Source organism: Oncorhynchus mykiss, chromosome 7 (genome assembly GCF_013265735.2).
Source record: "Oncorhynchus mykiss isolate Arlee chromosome 7, USDA_OmykA_1.1, whole genome shotgun sequence".
Classification (NCBI taxonomy): Eukaryota; Metazoa; Chordata; class Actinopteri; order Salmoniformes; family Salmonidae; genus Oncorhynchus; species Oncorhynchus mykiss.
In genome coordinates, this window is record NC_048571.1 from 80,075,389 (window position 1) to 80,098,634 (window position 23,246).

At 41.6% G+C, this 23,246-nt stretch overlaps 2 protein-coding genes across 2 annotated transcripts; both read left to right on the forward strand.

The window, feature by feature from the left end:
* Nucleotides 1–5,597: 5,597 nt before the first annotated feature.
* LOC110528572 (ankyrin repeat domain-containing protein 60) lies at nt 5,598–10,162 on the forward strand. The gene is made up of 4 exons (XM_021610704.2): nt 5,598–5,999; nt 6,268–6,398; nt 6,955–7,120; nt 9,156–10,162. Exons 1-4 carry the CDS (start codon nt 5,693–5,695, stop codon nt 9,599–9,601), a joined length of 1,050 nt encoding a protein of 349 aa, XP_021466379.2. The 5' UTR covers nt 5,598–5,692; the 3' UTR covers nt 9,602–10,162.
* A 1,019-nt stretch (nt 10,163–11,181) lies between these two features.
* LOC110528573 (protein-glutamine gamma-glutamyltransferase 2-like) lies at nt 11,182–22,567 on the forward strand. Its single transcript, XM_036984459.1, has 13 exons — nt 11,182–11,227; nt 13,186–13,356; nt 14,328–14,579; nt 15,589–15,707; nt 16,166–16,294; nt 17,299–17,476; nt 17,756–17,891; nt 17,978–18,087; nt 18,256–18,498; nt 18,779–19,069; nt 20,136–20,299; nt 20,715–20,848; nt 21,779–22,567. Exons 1-13 carry the CDS (start codon nt 11,182–11,184, stop codon nt 21,954–21,956), a joined length of 2,151 nt encoding a protein of 716 aa, XP_036840354.1. The 3' UTR covers nt 21,957–22,567.
* The last annotated feature ends 679 nt before the right edge of the window (nt 22,568–23,246 follow it).

Consider the following 23,246-nt stretch of genomic DNA (forward strand, 5'->3'; position numbering starts at 1 on the left):
ACCAGGCCCACCCATGGCTGGGTTGCAGCCATGGGTGACTTTACAGTGCAACAAAATAACTAGGGCTTTACAATGATGGTGGAAACTTAGAGAAACATTGAGGTTATGTGGATTCAAATCTTCCTAGAAGTCACAGAGTGTGCACAGAGCGACATGTAAAAATGCATAATTTTTTAGGTGATTTCTTTAATTCTCTATTTGGTGTATATTAAGGGGCACTTCATTTAATATAACAGGCTTTTAAAAATTCAATATCGGTGCACAAGTTCTACTGAAAATATCAAAGCAATACAAAAGGCACTCTTTTCGTGTAACAACCCATAACTTGGATCTGTTGCTGTGGTGTTAAAGCTTTCTGTCTTCTGTCTTGTCTTGTGGCAGCTGCTCCATGCAGAGAACAGGAGAGAGTACCTGTACCAGCTTCAGGAGTTCATGGTGACGGCTGTCAGTCAATCAGTATTCAGGGCTCGAACCACCCAGGTTATAATTTGTTTAAGAACATTCCCATACACATTGTCAATCAAGTCCTCATTCTGATTGGCTGGGTTTGGCTCCCCAGTGGTTCGGCCTATGCCCTCCCAGGCCCACCCATGGCTGCGCCCCTGCCCAGTCATGTGAAATCCATAGATTAGGGCCTAATGAATTTATTTCAATTGACTAATTCCCTTATTTGAACTGTAACTCAGCAACATCTTTAAAATTGTTGCATGTTGCGTTTTATATTTGTGTTCAGTTCAAATATCAACCTTATTACGTTGGTGTGTGGGGCACTTAGATCACATATTTCATCACAAGTAACTACACTCAGACTACTACACTTTTACTCATAAGGAATAACAAACATTTTAGGCTATTATTTGGGGAGAGAAATATGATGGTGCATAGTGGAAGAAGTTTAGAAGTTTGTTAGTGTTGAAGAATTGATGCCATTGTGGTAGAGGGAGGGACTGTTTTATGCAGGGGTGCAACTTTCACTGGGGATGGGGGGACATGACCCCCCCCCCCCCACACACACACACACACATTCTGATATTGCATTTTTGTACCACCACCCCAGTTTTATCATTGCACTGTTATACATTTTTTGAAACAATATCGGTGTGCTTTAGGACGGTGCGGACGCCAAAGGGCCTGCGAACAGAGGCAGCTGTTGTCTGTGTGTTGTGCTTTTTCTCCAAGTTGTAAAAGCAAGCAGAGCAGAAACTGGCTACTCTGTATTTGACTGATGTAACTGCTGTTTGACTTAACTTCTTATGGTATAGGGGACGCTTGCGTCCCACTCTGCCAATAACCAGGGAAAATGCAGCGCAGCAAATTCAAATAAATGATATAAAAATCAAACTGTCATTAAATCACACATGTAAGATACTCAATTAAAGCTACACTCGTTGTGAATCCAGGCAACATGTCAGATTTTTAAAAAGCTTTTCGGCGAAAGCATAAGAAGCTATTATCTGATGACAGCACAACAGTAAACAAAGAGGGTAGCATATTTCAACCCTGCAGGCGCTACACAAAACGCAGACATAAAATATAAAACATGCCTTACCTTTGACGAGCTTCTTTTGTTGGCACTCCAATATGTCCCATAAACATCACAATTGGTCCTTTTGTTCGATTAATTCCGTCCATATACAGTGGGGCAAAAAAGTATTTAGTCAGCCACCAATTGTGCAAGTTCTCCCACTTAAAAAGATGAGAGAGGCCTGTAATTTTCATCATAGGTACACTTCAACTATGACAGACAAAATGAGGGAAAGAAATCCAGAAAATCACATTGTAGGATTTTTAATGAATTTATTTGCAAATTATGGTGGAAAATAAGCAAACTAAGGTGGGAAAAAGGCTGCCTAAGTATGATCCTCAATCAGAGACAACAATAAACAGCTGCCTCTGATTGGGAACCATACCAGGCCAAACAAAGAAATAGTCACACCCTGACCTAACCAAAATAGAGAATTAAAAGGATCTCTAAGGTCAGGGCGTGACAGTAAGTGATGATGCATGGCCCGGAGCCTCCAGTGATGATCCATGGCACGAAGCCTCCAGTGATGATCCATGGCCCGGAGCCTCCAGTGATGATCCATGGCCCGGAGCCTCCATTGATGATCCATGGCCCGTAGCCTCCAGTGATGATCCATGGCCCAGATCCTCCAGAGACGATCCAAGGTCTGGAGTCTCCAGCGACAGTCTGGATGATCTGCGATGATCTACGGTCCGTAGTCCCCGGCGATGATCCAAGGGTCAGGAACTCCGGTGACGATCCACGGTCTGGAGTCCCCGGTGACGATCTACGGTCCGGTTCCTCCGGCGACGATCCACGATCCGGTTCCTTCGGCGACGATCTACAGTCCGGAGCCTCCGGCGACGATCCACGGTCCGGTTCCACGGAAGCGGAGGGATCCGCGAGCGGAGCGGGATCTACGTTTAAGTTTAACAGCGTTGTCTATATGTGATGTACAATTCACATGTTTAGAGACCCTTTCAGACAGATGTTTTAAATCCTTAACCTTTCTGATCTCCCCATCCCGGATCCGGGTTCGTGAATACAGACTCAAGCTCATTACCATAACGCAACGTTAACTATTCATGAAAATCGCAAATGAAATGAAATAAATATGCTAGCTCTCAAGCTTAGCCTTTTGTTAACAACACTGTCATCTCAGATTTTCAAAATATGCTTCTCAACCATTGCAAAACAAGCATTTGTGTAACAGTATTGATGGCTAACGTAGCATTTAGCATTAGCATTCAGCTGGCAACATTTACACAAAAAAACAGAAAAGCATTCAAAAAAATCATTTACCTTTGAAGAACTTCAGATGTTTTCAATGAGGAGACTCTCAGATAGCAAATGTTCAGTTTTTCCTGAAAGATTATTTGTTTAGGACAAATCGCTCCGTTTTCTGCGTCACGTTTAGCTATGAAAAAACCCCTGTATCCAGGATTGTGTAAATCTATCAGCAAGCTCATTAGCATAACACAACGTTAACTATTTATGAAAATCGCAAATGAAATGAAATAAATATGCCATCTCTCAAGCTTAGCCTTTTGTAAACAACACTGTCATCTCAGATTTTCAAAATATGCTTCTCAACCATAGGAAAACAATCATTTGTGTAAAAGTAGCTAGCTAGAGTTAGCATTTCGCGTTAGCATTTAGCGTTAGCATTAGCGTTAGCATCCAGCACGCAACATTAACAAAAACATAAAAGCCTTCAAATAAAATAATTTACCTTTGAAGAACTTCTGATGTTTTCAATGAGGATACTCTCAGTTAGATAGCAGATGCTCAGTTTTTCCAAAAAGATTCCTTGTGTATTAGAAATAGCTCCGTTTTATACATCACATTTGGCTACCAAAAAAAATCCATAAATTCAGTCCTCAAAACGCAAACTTTTTTCCAAATTAACTCCATAATATCGACTGAAAACATGGCAAACGTTGTTTAGAATCAATCCTCAAGGTGTTTTTCACATATCTCTTCATTGATACATCGTTCTTGGAAACATGCTTTCTCTCCTGAATCCCAGGAGAAAATGCCTGCACCTGAAGATTACGCACAAATTTAGACAAAGGACACCGGGCGGACCTCTGGAAAATGTAGTCTCTTATGGCCAATCTTCCAATGATATGCCTACAAATACGTCACAATGCTGCTAAGACCTTGGGCGAACGACAGAAAGTGTAGGCTCATTCCTTGCGCAATCACAGCCATATAAGGAGAGAATGGAAAACAGAGCTTCAGAAATTCTGCTAATTCCTGGGTGATGCATCATCTTGGTTTCGCCTGTAGAATGAGTTCTGGGGCACTTACAGACAAAATCTTTGCAGATTCTGAAACTTCAGAGTGTTTTCTTTCCAAAACTGTCAAGAATATGCATAGTCGAGCATCTTTTCGTGACAAAATATCGCGCTTAAAACGGGAACGTTTTTTATCCAAAAATGAAATAGCGCCCCTAGAGCTCTAAGAGGTTAAACCCAGACTTGGACCACACACACACTCTCCATTGAATAGCAGGCAGAGGAATCAAATAGTGATTGCTTTGAGATCCTTGCAGTTAGCCACTGCTTCCTTCCAAACCACTCATAGTTGAGTTTGTGATTTCCGACTTGTTGTGTAATGTTTATGGCAAATGAGCACAGAGACGTTTTATCTCTAATTTCTCTTCATATGATAAGCATGGAAAAGGATTTGCCAGTAGATTGTCAACGTGATTCATGATGATGACTGCTTGTCTAGCTTGCTTGCTAAGATTTTGAAAGTATGATGTTGACATGATCAGTCCAATCAAAGCTACGGTAGAAAAAAATGTGATTTGATGTAATTTTATCTTTAGCCAATGACCTTCAGCCTTCTTTGACAGGCACTTCTACTGTAAATCTATGGCAGCACCCAAATGGGCTTGAACGTTCTAGCTCTAACCACTAGGCAGGTAGCCTAGCCACTAGGGAGGTAGCCTAGTGGTTAGACCATTGGGCCAGAAGCCGAAAGGTTGCTGATTGAATCCCTGAGCTGACAAGTTAATAAAAATCTGTGTTCTGCCCCTGAACAAGGCAGTTAACACACTGTTCCTAGTCATTGTTGATAAGAATTTGTTCTTAAGGGACATGCCTACTTAAATTTACTCAAGAAAGCAGAAAGAGGTGTATGTGTGTATGTGGCTTTATTAACTCAATATATATATATATATATATATATATATATTCTTTTTTACATTGTTTGCAAACCTATATGTGACACCAAAAAATATTTCAGATTATTACTATTATTTTTATTTAGTAGGTGTGGCTCAAAACCACTGGTGGGTAAAGCTTCGATTGAGAAAATGATGAGATCAAACTGTTCTGCTCCCTCACATAAATATCCCCATTTCACCACTGACTATATAGCCGATTTCAATTGTCACTGCTGAGACAATCACGTTACAAAGTCAGAAATAAGTTGTACAGAATTTAAAGTGGGACTGCTGTCGCAAATCCATTAAAAAGTGGGCCTACCTCTTGACCATAATATACCAGGTACTTCCAAGATAATATAACTAAACTGATACTAAGTATCAGTTGATCATGAAACATTAGATATTTTCAACTGTGTGTATTTTTATTTTTTTTTCACAATTCAAAAATCAACTTACATTGCTACATCAAACATGTCTAACAAAACATAACACAGGTATTAACAAGAAAATACTCAAAAATACACAAAATATAAATAAAATAATACAAAACATTTACAATTTTAGTGCAATTGTATTCACTCTGAAAATATATTATTATAATGATTCAGGAAGATGTTATTCTTGTTGTTGTTCACTAGGGTTAATGTTTTAATAAGATCATTAAATTCAATCAGAAAAATGTGTAATTTTGGTATAGAATTTTGGAATTTTTGTTTGTGTATAAAGTATTTGGCAACAAGAATTTAAAAAATGAACAATCATTTTAGTTGTCTTATCATCATTGCAATAGTAACATATTATATCTTTCATGTCAAAAACATAGGCATTTTTTCAACTGTGTGTATGTTACTGTCGCACATGAGCCGAAAGCGCAACAATGGGACTCTAACGTCTATCACCATAGCAACAGTAATAGTCAGACAACATTCCAAACTGAAGAGAATTCATTAATTCATTCTTTTAGAATTCTAAACCCTTTGCAATCTGCAAAAATTATTGAGCGCGTTTCCATGAGCAATCCAATGGCATATTTTTACACCACAACGAAGAGGATTTCACTTCAGGTACCGAGACCCAAAAGTGCGATGATTAACCGCGACATCGACTCGAAGAGTGTACGGAGACCCAAAAGTGCAGTTTACCGTGACCCGTTGACGAAAGTCAAGTTCAGTCTTGGTGTCAGGCTGCGTGAAACGGGAGAGATGTTCGTTGTGCCCGACTGCCACCACAATATGAGAATCAGAGAGCTAAAAAACACAATGGAATTAGTGGTTGGGATTCCCACAGACTTCCAGAGAGTATGCTACTTGGATAATGGTAAAATAAATACCTTTGATGTCATATGCTGGTTTAACTGTTGACATATGTTAAAAGATGTTGTTGATTCATTGATTAGATATTTATTCATAGATTTTTATTGGGTTTAATGAAGTTAGAATCACGGACCTTATAAATCTCAGACGTAGGCTAGCAGTGACAGGCCCGTCATGGTGAACATTTTATTGAGGGTGTTTTCCAGTCAGACTAATTATCTAATGATGTGCTTCTCTGACCAGACCTAATGTATACTCTCTCCACCCAACAGGTGACCTATGTGATGACACCACTATCCACTGTAATGACATCATCCCTGGAACTACTGTCACCCTGATGATCTGGCCTTATGATGGATGGTCTGAGCTTGTGATAGCTGCAGCTACTGGGGATGTATTCAAGGTGATGTGGCTTGAAAGAAGAACCTAGAATAGTCTACAGCAGTCCTACACAGAGACTCTCTATGTCTCAGGTCATTATTGATCATAGTAAAAAAAAAAGTAGGCTTCCGAGTGGTTCAGTGGTCTAAGGCACAGTGCAAGAGGTGTCACTACAGACCCTGGTTCGATTCCAGGCTATATCACAACTGGCCGTGTTTGGGAGTCCCATAGGGCGGCGCACAATTGACCCAGCGTCGTCCGGGTTAGGGGTTTGGTCGGGGTAGGCCGTCATTGTAAATAAGAATTGGTTCTTAACTGTCTTGCCTAGTTAAATAAAGGTTAAAAACCATCATCACCTAATAGCAATACTGCATTTCTTTACCAGACTTGCTGAAAGATCCACCTCCTTATTTGATCTAATGTGGCTAGCCTGTAATTACTGCACATCAAAACTGCATCTCACAGCTGTTATTACAAACTGTAGACCTTATTTACTTCACTCTTCCCTTTTTTTAGGATGAAAATTTCCATCGACTTTTCACACATAAAAATGACTATTTTCTCTTTATTTCATGTAGCTCAAGAGTGTGATGTCCAAACCAGCACCGCCACGTTCCTCCCATCTCAGTGCTATGAGTTCTATGAGTGGAGCTCCCTCCTGGCTCTCTCACCGTCTCTTCTCTGCTCTGTTCATCAGTGCCCACCGTGGACACATGCCCGCTGTCCGCTTCCTGCTCCAACAAGGTACCCACCACCGCAGAGGCAAAACATCTGGATATCACCGGCACACTGGAAAAACCTTGTATCTCACTTGGGGTGATTTTGATAAATATAATTTTGACATAAATTGAATGTAGACATCCCTCATAGAGGCATGATGCCCATAGGGGGCACAGGGGCAGGTGCCCCCTCAGATATATATTTTTTTGTTGTTGTTTTTTGTTGTTGAAGTTTTACTCCTTTTTCTCCCCAATTTCGTGGTATCCAATTGTTTTTAGTAGAAGGTTGAAAGTCATGCGTCCTCCGATACACAACCCAACCAAGCCGCACTGCTTCTTAACACAGCGCGCATCCAACCCGGAAGCCAGCCGCACCGATGTGTCGGAGGAAACACCGTGCAAGGATATCCCTAAAGGCCAGGCCCTCCCTAACCCGGACGAAGCTAGGTTAGCGCGCACTGCCTGCCACAGGAGTCGCTGGTGCGCGATGAGACAAGGATATCCCTACCAGCCAGGCCCTCCCTAACCCGGACGACGCTAGGCCAATTGTGCGTCAACCCACGGACCTCCCGGTCGCGGCCGGTTACGACAGAGCCTGGGCGCAAACCCAGAGTCTCTGATGGCACAGAGACCCTTGGCCCTTGGCCACTGCGCCACCCGGGGAGGCCCCCCCTCAGATATTTAACTAAAAAACATGTAAGACTCTCTGTTATACTACTAGCCACTTAGCAATTTTATGAAGTTGGCTTTAACTAGCACAGATTGGTTTCCGATCTCCCAACTACCAAGAAGCCAATTCAGCCTATCTGGCTTGTGTACTGTAACTATCTTAGCTGGCATGCCTGCTGGCAAGGTTGGTAGACATTAGAAACGCAAGCACTAAATGTACTGACTAAGACTCGTATTCATTTCAATCTTTTACCCAGATTTTAGGAAGAAATTCAGAAAAGCATATTTACTTCATTAAAATGAAAGAACCACCAGCTCAAGAGTTATGCTTAGATATGCAGAAATATATTGAGTTGCTATTTTTTTTACATGGAATTAGGCATAATGATTATGGCTGTAGATTGCAGAAAAAAGCTGTTTCAAGTGTTTGAAAAAGCTAAGCTCTCCAATTTATGAACGAGGGAGCTAGCCCCCCTCCAGACTACAGTCGTGGAATATTCTAATCAAGTGAGAGAGACTGTCATTTCTTCAAACAATCGTCTTCATTCAATATCGATTAATTATTGGAATAATGAGACTAGTCAACCCAACACTCTTGACTGTTGGGCCGAGCAACCTAACCTTCACAGAAATGCAGAGATCTTTATATAGCTGACACAAAGAATGCTTAGTCATGGGTGGTTTCACCCCTCGATTGCAGATTGGGGGGCACCATAAGCCACTTTGGGTTTAACCTGTGGTCATCTGCACGGGGGTGTTGTTTTAACCCCACCTTGGCTTAGTTTCCCAGATTCCAGGATGATTAGAAAAATAAGGGATGGTTCTAAACTCTTCCAGGCTATCTGGCTTACACTGACCACATCTTATCTCTGGAATGCCAGCTGTAGGTTTTTAGGCTCCTCTCAGTTTACACAGACATAGATGAGAACTATCTAAAAACTCTCAAATATTGCATAAAACAACCATTCGTTGCATAAACAATATTATAACATAATCTTGTAATTTTGCTACCATTACCACCCCCAGCCATCCTCACATACTTTGTTCCCCCTCAGATTTGTGTGTGCATGACGCCCCTGATTCCCCTCCATGCTCTGTGAAAGAAAACAATATTTCTGTAGGACTAATATAAATAATAATAAAAAAATGCCTTGTGAACTTCGATTAGTAAATAACAATACGTCTGAAAAAAATGATTTATTATTTTTAATTCCTGAACATTTCACTTTTTGGAGATACAGGGTTTTTCTGGTACGCTGGCAATATCTGGGTTATGTTAATTAGGCCATGCAACAGAAAACGTTTGGCAGAAGAAAGCAAAATTCAAGCCAGTTTGTTGTTTTAGTCCGTTTTCTTTCTGTATGCCTAACAAACTTGACCCTGTTATCTAGGGGCCAACGTTAAGGGCCAGACTCCCCTGGGGCGCGGGGCCCTCCACGCGTCAGCCGCCCAGGGCCAGTTGCAGTCCATCCAGGAGCTACTGGTGCGCGGCGCCCCACACCAACTGGAGGACGCTGAGGGCATGACAGCTCTGAGAACCGCCATGCGCTGGGGCCAGAGGAAGAACACCCGGCAGCTCTTCCTCTTCCACTGGCAGGAGCGTGCGCAGGGCGTGCGCCTCAAGCCTCACCTGGATGAGACAGAGCTGTTCGCCCACCAGAAACATGACTCCCAGCTACGCACCTGGCACCGCGGTGCCCACGCTCAGAGATACATGGCCCACCTGGGTCGCTGTAGCCGTGGGGTGGAGGGCAGGGTGGAAGTGAGGCAGCTGGGGCCGCCGCAGAACACGGCCATGAGGGCCCAGGCAAGGAGGGCGTGGATGGGGGATGCGTGACCAGAGCTGCATGTCAAGAACAGGGCAGATGGCCAAGAGCCTGGTCCTGGAGAGCCGTGTACACAGCATTTTATTCCAGCCCAGCACTAACACACCAGTTCCTAACTACTCTGGATTGAATCGCATGAGCAGTCGGATCATTTGAATCAGATGTGTTATAACAGATAACTGATAACAGACAATGTTTCCCCCTTTAGTCATTTAGTCAGAAGTTTGCCTACCTCTCCCACATCGGACGTTGAGTAAGCACTTTCGCAATGGTTCCGAGCAGCAAAACTGCCTTCATGAAATCATCAAGAAGCAGAAAAGTAGATGAACTGACGTTTATAATCAAGATAAACCAGTGAAAAAAAGGTGCAGCTAAAAGGTGTAATCACATTAGTCAGAGATGGGGAAATAAGATGTCTTGAGCAACCTGGACGATAGAATGTGACACTGCTTATTGGTGAATGAAAGTAGAAACCAGAGAAAAACTAAATATATAAATACTGTATGATAAAAGCCAATTCAAAGGGAGTTGACAACTGTTAAATGGGGAATAAAGTACCTTTAACGTTTAAATGATTGTAGTCGTGAACTGTTCTATCAAACAAATTCATTGCCGTTGCACCATGGCAGCATACTGTGCCTTCAGAAAGTATTCAGACCCCTTGACCTTTCCACATTTTATTACTTTACTGTTTATTCTAAAAAATGTATTACATCATTTTTTTCTCACATCAATCTACACACAATACCCCATATATGACAAAGTGAAAACAGGTTTTTAGAATTTTTTGCAAATGAAAATTAAAAACAGAAAAAAAAAAAATTAAACTAAATGGGGTCAGCCCTAACCTAGACACAATACCAAAGCGAAAACCAATTAAGAACAGAAATACCTTTTTTTACATAAGTATTCAGACCCTTTGCTATGAGACTCGAAATTGAACTCAGGTGCATCCTGTTTCCATTGATCATCCTTGATATGTTTTTCCAACTTGATTTGAGTCCACCTGTTGTAAATTCAATTGATTGGAAATTATTTGGAAAGGCAAACACGTCTATATATGGTTCCACAGTTGACAGTGCATGTCAGAGCAAAAACCAAGCTATGAGGTTGAAGGAATTGTCCGTAGAGCTCCGAGACAGGATTGTGTCAAGGCACAGATCTGGGTAAGGGTACCAAAACATTTCTGCATCATTGAAGGTCCCCAAGAACACAGTGGCCTCCATAATTCTTAAATGGAAGAAGTTTGGAACCACCAAGACTAGCCGCCCGGCCAAACTGCCCAATCGAGGTAGAAGGGCCTTGGTCAAGGAGGTGACCAAGAACCCGATGGTCACTCTCACAGAGCTCTCCACCAATCAGGCCTTTATGATAGAGTGGCTAGACCGAAGCCAAGATTTTCTGGTGTGATGAAACCAAGATTGAACTCTTTGGCCTGAATGCAAAGCGTCACTTCTGGAGGAAACCTGGCACCATCCCTACGGTGAAGCATGGTGGTGGCAGCATCATGCTGTGGGGATGTTTTTCAGCGGTAGGGACTGGGAGACTAGTCAGGATCAAGGTAAAGATGAACGGAGCAAAGTATAGAGTGATGGTTGATGAAAACCTGCTCCTAGAGCGCTCAGACCTGGCCGGAGGTTCACCTTCCAACAGGACAACAACCATAAGCGCATAGTCAAGACAACGTAGGAGTGGCTTCGGGTACAAGTCTCTGAATGTCCTTTAGTGGCTGAGCCAGAGCCCGGACTTGAACCCGATCAAACATCTCTGGAGAAAGTGAAGAGGTCTGAATACTTTCCAAATGCACTGAATACAGGGGAGTGATGGGAGTATTCATATTTGATGTGTCATTTGCCCTGCATAGAAATCAAGATGTATATAGATTTCAATAGTGTCTACTTTTTATTTTGTATACATATCAATACATTCTCCATGTCATTATATTCTATATGTCAATATATTATCCATATCAATATATTATCCATGTCATTGTATTCTATATGTCAATATATTATCCATATCAATATATTATCCATATCAATATATTATCCATGTCATTGTATTCTATATGTCAATATATTATCCATATCAATATATTATCCATATCAATATGTTATCCATGTCATTATATTCTACTTGTCAATATTTTCCTGTGTATTTCCTTCATTCTTGTGTACCTTTTTTCATTTCTTGTGTGTATTTATTTTATATGACATAGTATTACTGCAACGTTGAGGAAGAGCATGCAAGCAAGCAAGCATTTTACTATACTGTTTACACCTGCTGTAGTCTGTGCAACTGACAGATACACTCTGATTCGATCTGAAATAGTTGCCAATTTGGCCAGTAGAAGGTCTAAATGTCCATTTGAGCCAGAATCATGGAAGGGGAATGACATTAAGGTCTGAAAGGCACAGAGATTATGATCACTTGCCTAAAAATGTAAAGTAGTTATTTTCACCTATACACAGGGGAGGAATCAGAAAGACCATTCTAGTGAAAGGGTGTGTATTTTTCAGTGTAATTTTTGAGACATTCTTATGACCTGGGTTGGGCTCCCTTTAAAAGCCCTGGCATCCTTGCATTACTTACACTACTGCAGTACTACAACAAGCAACTCAATCCACTTACCAACACAACCACATGAGATACAGCTTCAATGGGTTTTGGTAAGTCAACTAACACTGCTCGTTGCAAGATTTTTTAGATGCTGAAAAATGTGGATATTGCATTGTCAAGGTAGCCTATGTCATGTTTAGTGACAGAGGGTAATTTAGTAGAGTGAATGGGTAATTGGGTAACTTGACTTGTAGAATGGAACATTTTCTTACAAAGGAAGATCATCCTTGTTGTTGTTTGTTCTTCTGTTAAATTAATATGATTTCTGACAGCTTTTATTATTTATGAGCCATTAGAGAAAATATGCAAAGTTGGCCTGTTGTGTATTGCAAAGATAACACGTCAGCAAATTATATAAACATTTACAGATAGGGGCAGATCAGCAAATGTTACAGCTGGACTTGAAGATCTGCTGCTGTCTTTGTACATACAGTATTTGAATACAGGTATACTGTAGTGTACTGTAGTACTATAATGTGTTACCTGTGCAATATACAGGCTTACTTTTTTTTTTTGGGGGGGGGGGGGGGGATTCTCCCTGCCTTTAAGGGGCTGTTTTCATCACTAATCTTCTGCCATATTTCACTTGAATTATTGTCATAGGTTCCTCATACCATTTCATACTGGCCCAAGGCTGTCTTTTACATAGAGAACATATTACATTCTAATTTCTAAGTCTATGTATGGTCTTTAACCTATTTTTTATTTTTTTTGCAAGGTCACAAGTGTTTTCTCTATCCAGTGGTCTAAACTAGCCCAACTGACGTTCTGTTTCTGCTATGTTGCTGTCAGGAAAAAATGTGACAAACAAACATTGGGAAATACAACGGCAAATGCAGAAACAGACACCCACACTAGAAAACAAAAAAGTTGTATTATCAGGAAAAAATTTAAATCTGAATTTTGGGATAATTCAGTTTCAAATTAAAAATGTATAAAGTATCTATATACTTATTAATTTCTTTCTTTCTTGAAGACGTTGGAAAATTAGAGCTCCACTGTGAGAAGAACAACAAAGCCCACAAAACCAATGACATCTCAGTGAACAGACTGATAGTCAGGAGAGGCCAGTCCTTCCTGGTCACCTTTGACTTCCATGGCCCCTTCAGATCCACAACAGACTTACTGGAGCTGATGGTGGAGACAGGTGAGTTAGAATAGAAAATATAATAACTTTATTTATCTCTGCTATTTATTAGTGCTGTTTGTATTAGTTTCCCAGACAATTTATGTTAGCCCTGGACTAAAACACACTAGGATGAATCTAGGCTAGGGCAGGGAAACCGGCCCTATGTTAGTCCCTTTTGACAAGACAGACACATGCAGTAATAAAGATATTAAATCCTTGTATGTGTTGCAGATAGCTGAGTTGGGGTCAATTAAATCTTATATAAAGACTGAATTGCACCACTGACAGGATTTGAGATACAGTACAAGTGGAGGTATATGTACTGTACTCCTGACATCAAAGTTACGCTGTCAGAAAATATTGAATCAAATACACAGTGTACAAAACATTAGGAACACCTGCTCTTTCCATGACATAGACTGACCAGGTGAATCCAGATGAAAGTGATGATCCCTTATTGAATCCACTTCAATCAGTGTAGATGAAAGGGAGGAGACAGGTTAAAGAAGGATTTTTAAGCCTTGAGACAACTGAGACATGGATTGTGTATGTGTGCCATTCAGAGGGTGAATGGGTAAGACAATAGATTTAAGTGCCTTTGAACAGGGAATGGTAGTAGGTGCCAAGCGCACCAGTTTGAGTGTGTCAAGAACTGCAATGCTTCTGGGTTTTTCACACTAAACAGTTTCCCATGTGTATCAAGAATGGTTCACCACCCAAAAGACATCCAGCTAACTTGACACAACAGTGAGAAGCATTGGCGTTAACATGGACCAGAATCCCTGAGGAACGCTTTCGACACCATGTAGTGTTCATGCCCCGACGAATTGAGGCTGTTCTGAGGGCAAATGGGGACAACTCAATATTAGGAAGGTGTTCCTAATTTTTTGTACTCCCAGTACTCCCAGTGTATATCACTGTTTCTGAAAGATTTCATCAATTTAATTCTTACTGAAAACAACCCACAACATCCTCCCTTCTCCATCCAGGACCCCAGCCTTCAGAGGCACTGGGGACCAGGTCAGTGTTCGGGCTACCTGAAGGCCGTTGGAAGCGTTCATCCTGGAAGGTCAAGGTTCACCAGGGCTCAGTGCTCCCGGCGGGTTCAATCACCCTGGACATCACCAGCCCAGCAGACGCCCCAGTGGGAGAGTACAGCCTGTCTGTAAAGACCAGCGCCACCGCCTCAGTGGGCAGCAGTCTGGGCAAGCTCCTTCTGCTGTTTAATCCCTGGTGCCAAGGTAAAGACAATTCAATTCAAAACAACTTCATTATCCCTCATGGGGAATTCTGGGACAATTAATTCACTTCCTGCGAACGAGATTTGAGAGTATGGTAAAGCATATGTTATACTTTAGAATGGAATATAAAGCATTCCTAAAAATGTTAACAAGAACTGTGATAAATTAATATTTTTAATCACACAAAGGACAACAAATGTGGTGAATGCATCAATACAGCCATGGTAACACACAGTCATTATTTGATACAGTATCCAGAGGGTGTCAAATGCTGCATTCCTGAATGTTCTTATCAGTTTAACAGCTGGAAATGGCTAACTTTACAGAGATTGTTGTAACCCATGTCTCTGTATGGGTTGGAAAGACGCCTCATAACTGTTTTGGGACATAATAGACACACAGATACAAACAATGGGCCACAACATCCAGAGCCACATTATATGAATGACAATATGTGGTTATGAATGCTGTTCTCTAATATCAAAATGGTTGCATTGCTGTTGAAACCATGTGATGAGTTCATTGGTAGCACAGCCAATTAGCACAGTTTGGTCACACAGCCTGGTAGCACAGCTTGGTAGCACAGCCTTGCAGCACATCCTGGCAGCACAGATTGGTAGCACAGCCTATTAGCATGGATTGGTAGTGCAGCCTGGTAGCACAGCTTGGTACCAAGGCTTGGTAACGGCTTCGTAACATTCTGGTAACACAGCCTGATAACACAGTCTGGTAACATACTGGTAACAGCCTGGTAACACCCTGGTAACATACTGGTAACACAGCTTGGTAACACTACATTCTAGCATGGGAGACAGTGGTCATAACACAGTAACAGCATGATAACATGTTAAAGTTACTCGCAATTAAAACATTGTCCAGATACCCTTTCATTTAATAATAACAAATAACAATGTATTTTTTATTTATCCTTTATTTAACCATTCAAGTCAGTGGAACAAATTCTTATAATTGATGTTTTAAAACGTCTGTATTTTGTTGCGGGCTGTAGAGGACTGGGTGCATCTACCTGAGGAGGAGGAGAGGCAGGAGTATGTGATGAGAGAACAAGGCCTGGTGTACAAAGGTTCTGACAAATACATCAGCTCTATGGCGTGGAACTTCGGACAGGTACACAGAACAAACAAAACAGTATTGTACCGTTGAAAAGTACTAGCTAGCTGCTCATAACATATAGGGTTTGTTTCCTGGATACAGATTAAATATATTCCTCAACTAAAAAGCAAACTCAATGGGAGAATCTCCATCCAAAAGTATTTTTACTCTGGAGAAGTCCAGGACTAATCTGTTGTCCAGGAAACCGACCAAGTGTCACACGTTATCTTAGTCTACATGATTGGCTAGAGTCCTGTGTGGCTCCATTGGTAAAGCATGGCTCTTGCAACTCAAGGGTTGTGGGTTTCGATTACCGCGGGAGACCAATGCGAACATTTATCCACTCAATACTGTAAGTCACTCTGGATAAGAGCGTCTGTTAAGTGACTAAATTGTAAGTTAGTATAGACAAGACATTTTAGAAATTGTTGTAGGCTTGCTAGCTAACCTGCCCTAATGTATTGTTTCTCCAGTTTGAAGACGATATAGTGGACATTTGCCTGAAGCTGCTTGATGTGAATTCCAAGTGTCTGAGTGACCCCGCCAAGGACTTCTCTGCTCGTTGCAACCCCATCTATGTCAGTAGGGTGGTCAGTGCCATGGTAAGATTGGAGATCTGACCCACACTAGTAACAGTGACAACATTATTGAACCCCACTAGTAACAGTGACAACATTATTGAACCCCACTAGTAACAGTGGCATCATTATTGAACCCCACTAGTAACAGCGACAACATTATTGAACCCCACTAGTAACAGTGACATCATTATTGAACCCCACTAGTAACAGTCACAACATTATTGAACCCCAGTAGTAACAGTCACAACATTATTAAACCTCACTAGTAACAGTGACATTAATGAACCCCACTAGTAACCGTGACAACATTATTGAACCAAAGTAGTAAGTGACAACATTATTAAACCCCACTAGTAACAGTGACAACATTATTGAACCAAAGTAGTAAGTGACAACATTATTAAACAACACCAGTAACAGTGACAACATTATTGAACCCCACTAGTAACAGCGACAAGATTATTGAACCCCACTAGTAACAGAGACAACATTATTGAACTCCACTAGTAGCCGTGGCAACATTATTGAACCCCACTAGTAACAGTGACAACATTATTGAACCCCACTAGTAACAGTGACAACATTATTGAACCCCACTAGTAACCGTGACAACATTATTGAACCCCACTAGTAACAGTGACAACATTATTGAACCCCACTAGTAACAGAGACAACATTATTGAACCCCACTAGTAACAGTGACATTCTTTAAATCATCATCAGCTCATAGTTCTGTTTAAACAGCACAAGAAAATCCATTGGTTTATTTCTGGCCCTGTTCACTATAAATGGGTCCAGTGCCACTAATTAAGGTGTTGTTACACATATAGGACTGGTTTCCCAGACCCAGATTAAATCTAGTCCTGGACTAAAAGTAACTTTCCACACTGAACATGCTTTTTAGTCCAAGGCTATGCTCAATCTAGATCCAGGAAAGCAACTACATTTTAGATTGTACAAAAACACATTCACTCAGCCAAATGAGAGTTCTGGAATCTAATTGTAACATTATTTTCCTTGCCCAGATCAACGCTAACGATGACGGAGGTGTCCTGATGGGGCGGTGGGATGGTCAATACGATGGTGGCGTGTCCCCCACTCACTGGAACGGCAGTGTGGAGGTACTAAGGAGGTGGCTCAAATATGGTGGCAATCCAGTCAAGTATGGCCAGTGTTGGGTGTTCGCCGCTGTAATGTGCACAGGTAGGCTATCACTGTCCAATCTCCCTTCAATTATTATTTTAGTCAATCAATCAATACCATGTTATTTAAATAGCACTGACTATTGCATGCACTCAGACCCAGGGCTGTGATTGGTTTTTGAGGGATGGCAAGATTACCCACCATTTGTGTCCGATTCACCTCTGACCAGAGGAGAGAGGCTGGTGTCAATGCCTTTGATGTGTTTATTTTAGTTAACCAGTATGCTTTGAACATGCTGTTTTAGTCAACCAGTATTCCTGAAATGTATTTCCATGTCAGTACTGAGGTGTTTGGGAATCCCATGTCGAGTGGTTACCAACTTCCAGTCAGCCCACGACACCGACAAAAACCTGACAATTGATGAATTCTTCTCCAAGGATGGAGTCAGACTCAAACAGAGCCCCGACAGTGTGTGGTAAGTGTAACATGAGGTCATTGTGGCTACAGTATGAAGAGTGATGCCAATAGCATGAAGTTTTGAAGACTGTTTTTTCTGCTCAGGAACTACCATGTGTGGGTGGAGGCTTGGATGAGACGGCCCGATCTCTCAGCAGACTCCTTATACGATGGCTGGCAGGCTGTGGACCCCACCCCCCAGGAGAAAAGCACTGGTACGGTCCAACTTCCATCTCATCTCACACCATCTTACATAATAACACACTTCTGGAGGTTGTATGTACTGTATGTTGTGTTATTGTGCAGATGGTTCTGAGTTTGTGTCCTGGGTCTGGGAGACATGAAGGGAACTCCCTGTATTACGCTGTCTTCCCCTCCCCCAGGTGTTTACTGCTGCGGCCCTGCTCCAGTCAAGGCCATACTGCAGGGTCACGTTGACCTCAAATACGATGTGCCCTTTGTCTTCGCCGAAGTCAACGCCGACCGTGTAACCTGGATGGTGTTCGCTGACGGCTCCAAGAAAAAGATCTCCACGGACACTGTGTCCGTAGGCCAGAACATCAGCACCAAGGCAGTGGGCAGCGACAAGAGAGTGGACATCACGGCCAACTATAAACATGCAGAGGGTTGGTATTGAATGAACCGAGAGTCTGACTATATCAAGATTGAACTGTTATCAGTTGATTTCAGAAATAATGCAGCGTTACAAGGGTTATGCCTATCATAAGGGTATAACTGTATTTTATATATTTGAGAACTACGGTTTGTCTGGGGAAAAGTTCTGTACTTTTTAAAGAGATGAGTCAGAAAGGTGCTGTGTCCACCTGTCACGATAATTCTCCCAGGTGAGTGAGAGCAACTGCTTGAGTCACCAGGTACTCATCCAAAATGTCACATTTCAAACAGGCACGGAAAAGGAGAGGGCTGTGTACAATCAAGCTGTGAAAAGAGTCAACATACCCGAAGAGAATTCAAATGGGATCCATGACGACAAACCTGGCGTTTCCATGAAGATCGTGGAGCTGACCAAGCCGATCAGCGGCAAAGACATCGAGCTCAAGCTTGTACTGAACAGCAACGACAGTGTGACTCGGAAATTAGTGATCAATGTCAATGTTCAGGCCATGAGATACAACGGGATCCCATCCTCCCAGATACAGACCGAATTGAAAGAACAGAAGCTCCTTCCCAACCAAGGTAGAGTGAAAAAGTATTTCCATGAGTAGACCTACAATGTTTAAGTAACACAGTAGTGCACACAGGGAGGCATTTCCATTACAGAACAAAGAGAACTGAAACACTTAACAAAACCAAGATCACATTGCAGCTCTTCACCTTCATGATTCTTTGTCAACATCCTTGGTATGACACATATATCAATCTCAATGATGGTGTTGTGTTTCAGGAGTGCATATAGTTAGAGTTTAACTGGTCAATTTAACAAAGCTGTAAAGTCTCATGTATAGCTGCCATAGCGTTGTAGCAAATCGACTGACACTTACTCTTATGGCTGTCAGGTTGCAAATGTTATACTGAGGACGCTACAGAATGTAAGGGTTGCTAACGTGGTACTGAGGATGATACAGAATGTTAGGGTTGCTAACGTGGTACTGAGGATGATACAGAATGTTAGGGTTGCTAACGTTGTACTGAGGATGATACAGAATGTTAGGGTTGCTAACGTTGTACTGAGGATGATACAGAATGTTAGGGTTGCTAATGTTGTACTGAGGATGATACAGAATGTTAGGGTTGCTAACGTGGTACTGAGGATGATACAGAATGTTAGGGTTGCTAACGTTGTACTGAGGATGATACAGAATGTTAGGGTTGCTAACGTGGTACTGAGGATGATACAGAATGTTAGGGTTGCTAATGTTGTACTGAGGATGATACAGAATGTTAGGGTTGCTAACGTGGTACTGAGGATGATACAGAATGTTAGTGTTGCTAACGTGGTACTGAGGACGCTACAGAATGTTAGGGTTGCTAACGTTGTACTGAGGATGATACAGAATGTTAGGGTTGCTAACGTGGTACTGAGGATGATACAGAATGTTAGGGTTGCTAACGTTGTACTGAGGATGACACAGAATGTTAGGGTTGCTAACGTTGTACGGAGGATGATACAGAATGTTAGGGTTGCTAACGTTGTACTGAGGATGATACAGAATGTTAGGGTTGCTACTGTTGTACTGTGGACACCACAGAATGTTAGCATTTGTGATACCTTGACAATCAAATGCATTGACTCTGTTGGCAGATCTGATTATACCCATCCACATCCCCTTCTCTGTGTATGGTGAGAAAATGCGGGAGAGCAACAGCATCAAGGTTTCGGCTGTGGTCACAGACAAGGACAAGAGTGGGGCAGTGTACATCACAGAGAAAGACTTTGTGTCACAGAGCCCTTCGCTCACCATCAAAGTGAGTACTGCATATTCCCAAACATTGTCATTTCGCAGTCTGTCAGATCCTTAAGCCACTCCAAAAACCCACTTAGAACAGCTCTTTCTCTGAGTGACATTCTTTGGGGTCATTAGTGAACAAGCCCCGATTGTCTTTACATACTCTTGGGTTACCATTTTAATTTATAGGTGGCAAACACACTAGTAGCGAGAATAGCAATTTGCAAGGATATTAACGGTTGACCTGTGAATAAACGTGTTGTGAAGATGAAAATCTAAAGTGTTAAATTGTCATCTGAACAGTTGATCTATTAAATACAACGCCAATATCAGTAACAGCCATTAAACTGGAGATGGGGTTTATTCAGTGTGATAGTTCCGATATAATATACTATTTAGCAAATGCTTTTATTCGAATGTGTGTTCTCTTTTAGGCCATTGGATCTGAATTGCAGTATAGTGACATGATGGCAGAGGTTGTGTTTGAGAACCCTCTATCCGAAGGTCTAAGAGACTGCTTCATAACAGTGACCGGCAGTGGCTTGCTGACTGAAACAATGGAAGCCAGGTAGGCCCTGACATTTCTCTGATGTCTTTACTAGCAAGGTTTCAGTTTGTCATAAAACCTGAATCCATCCCACTGTGCAAAAACTGGTTGAATCAACATTATTTCCATGCAATTTCAACCCAAAAAATCAGTGTGATGATGTTGAATCAACATGGAAAACTGATTGGATTTACAAAAAGTCAACTTTTAACCTTTTTTGTTGGTTTTTAATTCACATTAGTTGATAACTCAACCAAATGTAAATCTGAACTAGACGTTGAACTGACGTCTGTGCCCTGTGAAATGTGTCCAGATTTGAATCCTGGATGTGCACCCAGTTTTTGCCAAGTGGGATGGATTCAGATTTTATGACAAACCGAATCTTTGCTCATCAAGTTGGCAATTTAGCTCTTAATCTCAGAATCCCAGGCCTAAAATCTCAGGTAATTGTGTAAGATGCTTGATTAGGTTCCGGAGGAAAATGTTTGACCAAAGATACTAATGATACTAGTGAAGTCACCAGTCCCCTAAACAGAAACTCTCAGCCAAGCCCCCCTTCTGAAAACTTTCAGAATGAAATCATTGTCTGAAATCATTGCTTGAACCCCCCCCCCCCCCCACACACACACACACACTTTCAGCACCACCTCCACCCAATCCTGATATGTCCAGATATCTAGTGAGGACACCAAAGCACCGGAACTACGGTTCCTTGTTAGTTATGGCATCACAGTCTTTTGACAGATGATTCAATACAATTTATGTTACGTAGTCTGTCCAGAGATTATTTAGCTCTTGGCTAAACTAGAAAGTACATGCATTCATGGGCTGTTCATGTGGTTAAAGCTTAGGGATTTTCCATCTGAAATATTTTACACTACCTTGTGTGTTGAAGTTTAGAGATCTATAAAGCTTCCTTGAGGTCTAATTTTTTTTCACGTGTCTCCTCAGAACGCCTTTGATAAAACAAGGGCAACGACTATGTGTGAAGATTCCCTTCACCCCATACAGACCCGGTCCTAAGAAGCTAGTGGCCGGCTTCAACTGTGATCAATTCAGGGACATAAAGGCAAGCTGCAATGTCTACATCAAACCGTCACCAGTGTTGTCCCCCCACTGCCGTAGATAGTAAAGCCCTCGTGAGAATTACTCTAATAACTCAAATAAGTTCATCAATTTATACCATATTTTCCTGTTATATCCTGTATCAGCCTTTCTTAAAGTAGGGGTCGCGAGCCTGACCTGTTAATGGTGGGTCGTGACGTGTCAGAGTAAATGTATCAATATTTCATATATGTCACGTGTCAATACTTCACAGCTTTTTTTTCTCAACATGTGTTTTTTGGGGGGCTGAAATGCCTTCTGGAACATGTGAACTTTCATGTACCTTAATAACAAACATGTATGCCATCCGTAAATATGAATAAAATTGTGAAATTACCAGCCTAGTTGGTTTAGCCACTGAAAAAGGCAGGAACCTTCCCGCTAGTCATGATTGGCTGAGATAATGTAATGGCTGGATATGCCGAGACATGAGTTCGAATTGGTCTGCCATGTAGCACGCTTCTGTCTATAACATGAGCTGGTCAGTATGTGTTGCTTTCCACTTTCTAGAGGAACGAGTTTTGATATCAGTGGAATGCCCGGTGGAATTAGAGTATGCACGCCCAATTTTTCAGTTTTTGACTTGTTAAAAAAGTTTGAATTATCCAATAAATGTCGTTCCACTTCATGATTGTGTCCCACTTGTTGTTGATTCTTCACAAACAAATACAATTTTATATATTTATGTTTGAAGCCTGAAATGTGGCAAAAGGTCGCAAAGTTCAAGGGGGCCGAATACTTTCGCAAGGCACTGTATCAATGATGTCGCTCTTGCTGCGGGTGATTCTTTGATCCACCTCTACGCAGATGACACCATTCTGTATACATCTGGCCCTTCTTTGGTCACTGTGTTAACAAACCTCCAGACGAGCTTCAACGCAATACAACACTCCTTCTGTGGCCTCCAATTGCTCTTAAATGCTAGTAAAACTAAATGCATGCTCTTCAACCGATCGCTGCCTGCACCCGCCCACCCGACTAGCATCACTACTCTGGACGGTTCTGACTTAGAATATGTGGACTACTATAAATACCTAGGTGTCTGGCTAGACTTTAAAATCTCCTTCCAGACTCACATTAAGCATCTCCAATCCATAGTTAAATCTAGAATCAGCTTCCTATTTCACATCAAAGACTTTCATGCTGCCAAACATACCCTAGTAAAACTGACTATCCTACCGATCCTTGACTTTGGCGATGTCATTTACAAAATAGCCTCCAACACTCTACTCAGCAAATTGGATACAGTATATCACAGTGCCACCCGTTTTGTCACAAAAGCCCCATATACTACCCACCACTGCGACCTGTATAC

Excerpts from the sequence above, each read along its gene's own strand:
- LOC110528572 (XM_021610704.2), top strand. The coding sequence starts at position 5,693 with ATGAGCAATCCAATGGCATATTTTTACACCACAACGAAGAGGATTTCA. Across the intron at positions 6,399-6,954 it reads CTACTGGGGATGTATTCAAG|CTCAAGAGTGTGATGTCCAA; the intron begins GTGATGTGGCTT and ends TATTTCATGTAG. Across the intron at positions 7,121-9,155 it reads CCGCTTCCTGCTCCAACAAG|GGGCCAACGTTAAGGGCCAG; the intron begins GTACCCACCACC and ends CCTGTTATCTAG.
- LOC110528573 (XM_036984459.1), top strand. The coding sequence starts at position 11,182 with ATGGTTGATGAAAACCTGCTCCTAGAGCGCTCAGACCTGGCCGGAG. Across the intron at positions 11,228-13,185 it reads GCGCTCAGACCTGGCCGGAG|ACGTTGGAAAATTAGAGCTC; the intron begins GTTCACCTTCCA and ends TCTTTCTTGAAG. Across the intron at positions 14,580-15,588 it reads GTTTAATCCCTGGTGCCAAG|AGGACTGGGTGCATCTACCT; the intron begins GTAAAGACAATT and ends TGCGGGCTGTAG.